This window comes from Nicotiana tabacum, chromosome 8 (assembly GCF_000715075.1).
Source record: "Nicotiana tabacum cultivar K326 chromosome 8, ASM71507v2, whole genome shotgun sequence".
Classification (NCBI taxonomy): domain Eukaryota; kingdom Viridiplantae; phylum Streptophyta; class Magnoliopsida; order Solanales; family Solanaceae; genus Nicotiana; species Nicotiana tabacum.
Window position 1 is genome coordinate 49453019 of NC_134087.1, and position 6758 is coordinate 49459776.

At 35.8% G+C, this 6758-nt stretch overlaps 1 protein-coding gene and 1 pseudogene across 1 annotated transcript; both read left to right on the plus strand.

Moving 5' to 3' along the window:
* The first annotated feature begins 2305 nt into the window (after window positions 1-2305).
* On the plus strand, window positions 2306-3941 carry LOC107777159 (1-aminocyclopropane-1-carboxylate oxidase homolog 1-like; annotated as a pseudogene).
* A 974-nt stretch (window positions 3942-4915) lies between these two features.
* On the plus strand, window positions 4916-6057 carry LOC107777074 (1-aminocyclopropane-1-carboxylate oxidase homolog). The gene is made up of 2 exons (XM_075220341.1): window positions 4916-5473; window positions 5720-6057. Exons 1-2 carry the CDS (start codon window positions 5030-5032, stop codon window positions 5843-5845), a joined length of 570 nt encoding a protein of 189 aa, XP_075076442.1. The 5' UTR covers window positions 4916-5029; the 3' UTR covers window positions 5846-6057.
* The last annotated feature ends 701 nt before the right edge of the window (window positions 6058-6758 follow it).

Below are 6758 nucleotides of genomic sequence, written 5' to 3' on the forward strand. Positions count from 1 at the left end.
AGGAATCAAAAGGAAACTGGCATGAAGTGTTACCTGGAGTTTTATGGGCATATCGCACAACTGCAAAAATAAGTACAGGAGAAACACCGTTCTCATTGGTTTATGGAGCTGAGGATTTAATTCCAGTTGAGATAGGGGAACCAAGTACACGGTTCACATAGGCGATACAAGAATCTAATGACGAGGAGATGCGGGTCAACCTAAATTTACTCGAGGGGCAGAGAGAAGCTGCTTTAATAAGAATGGCAGCACAAAGGCAAGTCATAGAACGATACTACACTAGAAAAGCACGCCTCAGGTTCTTCAAAATTGGAAACATCCCCCACAACTCCCATGGTTGCTAATAAAAAAGGGGGGAGGTAAAATTAGAAAAGCTGATAAACTTGAAAGAAGAAGATACGAGAGGGATAAAAGACCTACGTGCAAAATTCCACTTCTCAGGGAAGGGAACATTATCTTCACCCACTAAACCAACAGTGGGGGAAACAACAAATCGGGCATACCAGCCACGATCCTTGTCATCTTCAGGGCTCACCAAAACCCTCTTACTCCTGGCTACTAGTGTAAAAACACCATTACGAAAAAGTCTAGATGAGTAAAGATGAATCAAGTGAGGGAAAGTAAAAGGAGCTTCAGCTTTAGTGGCTAAATGACTTAAACAGGCAACAACCCTCCATATGATTGGGCCAATTTGACCCAAGCAGACATTGAAAAAACGGCAAAATTCAAGAATGATTGGGTCGATTGCTAGTCTAAACCCTAAAGTAAAAGGGTAAGTGTAAACAAAAGAGAACCCAGTTAAATAAGAAGTAATTCTCTGATTCAGATTAGGGATAATAATGGGATAATCATTACTCCAATGACAGTCCTTACGAACCACAGAAGTCAAAACCTTTGTAATTTGAGTAGGGTAAGCATTGACACGATCTAATGTGGAACCATGGTTTCTAAGATATTCCATGTCATGGTAAAAAGACAATTCTGAAGGGACTATATCATCTTCTAAAGGTTCGCGAAAAGGTTCAGAATGATCTTTACCCCTAGAAGAAGATTTGTGAGAAAGGGAACCTCTGGTTCTAGAGGAAGGACCAGAACCAGAAGAAGGCATAGACGAACCACCTCGAGTAGATCCTAAACTACGAAGTCTACCTCCCCTTCTGCGCCTAACAGGGGCATTGGGGAAGGAGTCAGTAATGGAAACTCTCTCAGGGTTAGGGCTTGGAGAAGACATATCGAAGAGGAATGATTTAAGGAAGAAGTAAATAGAGATTTGGAGAAATAAGTGTTCAATAAGCTTTATGTGATAAAAGACAAGGGAAAAAAATTATATTTATACCGATAAGCAACCGCCAAAGGTAAAAGTGCGGAGGTGGAAAGACCATAATTATGATAACTGGCACTTCATTAATAATGGAACCGTAAAAACCTTGAAAAAGGTTGCAAAAACTGTAGAGCCAATGGAAAATTGATACGCGTACGAAATATTAAATGGAAGTGACAATTGAAGTGTCAATTTTGTCATAGCATTAATGGTGACAAAAATTCTCGTTTTAATGAAATCCACTTCCCAAATATTCAATTGATGAATAAATGGAAAGTGAGGGGACTATCTGTATTGGGAAAAATTGCATTTATATATGCACGTGACATGTTGAGACACGTGGACTAATCAAATAGTCAAAGAATTATAATTAGTCAAGAGGCACAGGCAGCAGTAGAACGAGCAAAGGCAAAGGAAGAGGCACGGGAGGACATTTGAAGGATTCAGCGCCCGTACCTATTTAAATCATTTATCAAAAGGAATGGATCTGACCATAATAAAGAGCGCAGATACGAAATTCGACAGGCATTAAATACTGGATACGTTAGAGAATTTGTATTGATTACAATGATTGTGTAACGTAGCATTCAATGTCTTTAATTATTCATAATAGCCTCATTATGATTTGGGGAAAATGCATATCTTCAAGATACCTATAAAAGGGAGGTATTTGGTCACTTGTAAACACAAGACACAATCGGAATATACTTTGATTCACTTGTTTTTCTCCTGATTACACTCTGGTTACTCTAAATTACTTTCTTCTACATATTCTTTTGATTATTAGTAACTCGCGTTCTTCTAAATTCTAACTTTGACTGAAATTCTATTTTTTGGTTAAACAAACAGGTTTGGACACATAAGTGTTAGGTGTATGTATACATAATTTTGATGGAATCTGATTCCTGAAATGCTATAGAAAAATATTAACTATCGATGTTTTACACTTCAATACCACACCGGAGTTAGATTTGTGTGGCGCCCAATTTTCGTAATGCACTGGTATATTGAAGGACCTGGTTCTTCGATGCGTTCTTTATAAATACCTTAATGTTTTATAAGGAATCTTGCACGGATAGTCAAAATTGGGGTATCCTTTATAGAAAGTAAAATGGCAGGCTCAAACAATGGCAATACTCAGCTAGATGATAGTTCAGAATATGATAGGAAAAGTGAAGTTCAAGCCTTTGATGATTCAAAGGTTGGTGTAAAGGGACTTCTGGATGCTTGTCACAAAGTTACCGCGTATATTCTTGCACAACCAGCCTGTAATTGAAAACAAATCGGATTCCGATGCAGCTACTAAGTTTAGCCTTCCAGTCATAGATTTAGGAGGCTCGGGCAAAAGTGCAGCTCAACGAGCTGATATTGTCCGAGAAATAAAGGATGCTTGTGAAAACTGGGGATTTTTCCAAATTGTCAACCATGAAATCCCATCAAGTGTTATGGAGAAATTACTAGAAGGCGTTCACCATTTTCATGAGCAGGATCCTGAGGTGAAGAAAGACTTCTACTCTCGTGATGTCACGAGGAAGTTCACCTATAATACAAATTTTGATCTACACAAAGCCTAAACAGCTAATTGGAGAGACACCTTTTACTGTGTCATGGCTCCTAATCCTCCTCGCCCCGAAGAAATTCCAGAGATTTGCAGGTACATATCATGCTTACTACTAGTATACCTTTCTTTGCTTAGGCAACTTTAGCTCATACTAATTATGAAATGCTTCAGTATTGGCATGCTTATGTCGCAATGTTTTGACGTTACAGAGATGTTTTGATCAAATACACGGATTATGTGATGAAACTGGGGATTACTCTATATGAGCTACTCTCTGAAGCTCTAGGACTCAACCCGAATCACTTGAAAGACATAAAATGTGCGGAGGGGCTACTCGTAGTTGGCCATTATTATCCAGCATGTCCTGAACCAGATTTCACTTTAGGCCTTAGCGGTCACACAGATAGCGGCTTCTTGACTATTGTATTACAGGATCAAATTGGCGGACTCCAAGTTTTTCACAAAAATCAATGGGTTGATGTTGCTTTCATGCCTGGAGCTCTAATTGTGAACATTGGAGACTTAATGCAGGCAAGTTCACATTGGTCAAAAAATTCTTTTAATATAAATGTCACAAACTTGATCAATTAATTCACTAGTTTCTGTTTTGTTTTGTAGCTGATCACAAACGATAAGTTCAGAAGCGTTCTTCACAGAGTGCTAGCGAAAAATATAGGACCAAGAATTTCAGTGGCGAGTCTTTTCAGAATGCATTTTCAAGAAGGAAGTGAATCGAGATTATATGGCCCAATCAAGGAGTTGTTATCAGACGAAAATCCTCCAATGTACCGAGAAACAAGCAGAAACGAGTATGTCACTTATTTATACAACAAAGGGCTAGATGGAGCTTCTTTATTGTCACATTTCAAATTACAAAAAGAGTGACGGGATCTGCAGAATTGTTCATCATCTTAACAGTGTTTCACTGCTTCGCTATGGTTTTCTGCTCGTGTGTTCAATTAAGTATTCTTATACCAGTTGTACATGTATCTTTTAACAATTAAATAAGTACCTCAAGTACTGTTTATCTAAAGAAATTGAGAACAGTGGTTTCTTGAACACAAAATAGGTGTTATAAAACCATGTTATGTATTCTTGAGTATACATTGAAATTGTTTTAGCTTTTTCTTGAGTTGTCTAAAGATCACATGATGTGCTCTTCACTTTAGCTCTTTTAAAAAGTCTTTATCAAAGGAGATGGTAGTCTCTATCACTCAATTTTTTAAGGGTAGCCTTGAAGTAACAGTAAAATTATCTCCATATGATCTATAAGCCATGAGTTCAAGCCGTAGAATCTCTTGGGGTGTGGTCCTTCCTCGGATTCTGCGTGAACGCGAGATGCTTCATACACCGAGCTGTTCTTCTTTTTTTTTAAATTCAGAAAAGTTATGACAAAATGAGTAAGATAAAAGCCATAGACTTGGTCAAAATTCCTGATCTTTTATTCAAGATTCAAGAGGTCTTTTGTTCTTCCCAAGTTACTAAGCTCTTGATTTAACTTCAACACGGTGCTTTTGATTAACTTTTAATTATTTAGCAGTAATTTTTTTAGGAAAAATTTCACAAACCTCCCCTGAGGTTTTTGTTGGTATACATGTCTACCCAGTGGTTTCAAATATTACACAAACCTACATTTTCTTATATTTTACTGTGACGAAACTATTTGTAACCTAAAATATTACACAAACCTACATTTTCTTACAATTTCTTTTTGCTTCTATATATGTGTAGCAAAACTAGCTTATGTTATTTTATTTTTTATTTTTTTGGAAAATGACACTGTAGTCACTCTTAAAATATTAGCAAAAAATATACTACATATTTTTGGTTTATTTTTTGTATATATAAATTGTTGTATGTTATATACAAAAAATACAAATTTTATATATTTTGCGGCAATGATCTTTGCCCTACTTTTTTCTCGTTAGATGAATGCATTTAATCGGTTCATTCCCCAACTTGTTTTACGGAATTCTAGGTCAAAAGCTGTACTCGAGATCTGCACTGTCTTAGCACCAAACTAATTAAAATAATGTCTTCCTTTTGAATATTGATTCACAATGGACCATTTCATTTATGAGCACTAGTTTGACTTTAACTAACTTAGTTGCTCAAGAAACTTAACCTTCTTGAAACTAAGAACAAATATGTCTTCCACTGAAGATTCACAAGCTGAACTGACAATGGATTATGATCGATTGAAGGAAATAAACGATTTCGATGATACAAAAGCTGGTGTTAAAGGACTAGTTGATTCTGGAATTGTGAACATACCAAGAATTTTCATTAGGCCACCTGATGAACTTGTTGAAGAGTTGAATCAGTGCAAGTCAACTCTAAAGATTCCTGTGGTGGATCTAAGTGGCGTAGAAGTTGAAGATCAACGTAAGAAAATTGTCGATGAAATAAGGGAAGCATCAGAAAAGTGGGGATTTTTCCAACAGATAAATCATGGGGTTCCTTCTTGTGTTTTGGAAGGAATGATTCTTGGGATTCGTAAATTTCATGAACAAGATGTTGAGTTAAAGAAAGAGTACTATACGCGTAATCATACGAGAAGAATTAGACACACAACATTGGAGAGCAGCCCGGTGCACTAAGTTCACGCTATGCGTTGGGTCCCGGGAAGGGTTAGACTACAAAGGTCTATTATACACAGTCTTACCCTGTATTTCTGCAAGAGGCTGTTTCCACATCTCGAACTCATGACCTCCTGGTCACATGACAACAACATTACTAGTTACGCCAAGTTTCCCCTCGATTGACACACAACATTGTGGTCTCTTTTATCTTAGATTAAGCAAAATTGTCTCACTTATTTCAATCTGATTTTGTAACAGATGTTATCAAATGACATGTTTGTAAGTGTGAATCATAGAGTTATAGCGAATAAGGTAGGACCGAGGATGTCAGTGGCGTGCTTCTTCACCGGTGTTTCTGCAACTCCAAAGATCTATGTGTAGGTTCGCATATATGTGTTCATAACACGCAATGGAAGACAATAACAATTCTAGGCAGAACTTTTCGTGTTTAAAATTTATTTGCATGTCAAAGATCGGATCTAAGACGTACCTGGTGAATAGAGTCTTGTTTCAAAAAATTTCTTCGATTGTGCGAAGACTCTATGCGTATCCACACCGAGACCGATCTTTGCTAAACTCTTTGATCAATGAAACCCCTCAACAAAATTGAACAAAATATTGTGTTGAAATTTTTCTAAAAAATCTCAATTTAATGTTACACGACAAGAACTGTTATTGTCAAGAATGTTTGTCTCTTGATTTTTATGTCTTCTCAAACCTGTTATTTTTACTTAAAAAATGGAAGCTAAAAAAGGGAAGAATAAAGAGTTTTTGCTACTGCAAATGAATGTCATCCGATTCTAAATCAAGAGTAAGTCTTTTAATATAAAAATTGAATCCATTGAAAAGTATATCTCATCTAAGTGGGATGATTATGACAAACTTCCTTTATTAACTTTATAAAAGTTTTCCATTGAAAAATATATCTCATTCTAAGTGGGATGATTATGACAAACTTCCTTTATTAACTTTATAAAAGTTTTTCATCGAAAAATATATAACATTCTAAAGGGATGAATCTTCCAAGATCTTGAGGAGTTTGAATTGAAATTCTGTCGTAGGAGATCAAGTGTTCTTCATTAATATTATATATATACACCTTATATAAACAAATATTAATTATATATATATATATTTCAACCGAGAGATACAATTTAATTTTCTGTCCAAATAAAAACTTCAATTTATTCACAATATTAATTATATCCTCTGTGCTAGCAAAGAATATAATAATATTTCATTTGGACTAATAACTAAATTTATTTGACTAATTAAATTCCTTAATTTAATTATC

Excerpts from the sequence above, each read along its gene's own strand:
- LOC107777074 (XM_075220341.1), top strand. The coding sequence starts at position 5,030 with ATGTCTTCCACTGAAGATTCACAAGCTGAACTGACAATGGATTATGAT. Across the intron at positions 5,474-5,719 it reads CAACATTGGAGAGCAGCCCG|CAGATGTTATCAAATGACAT; the intron begins GTGCACTAAGTT and ends CTGATTTTGTAA.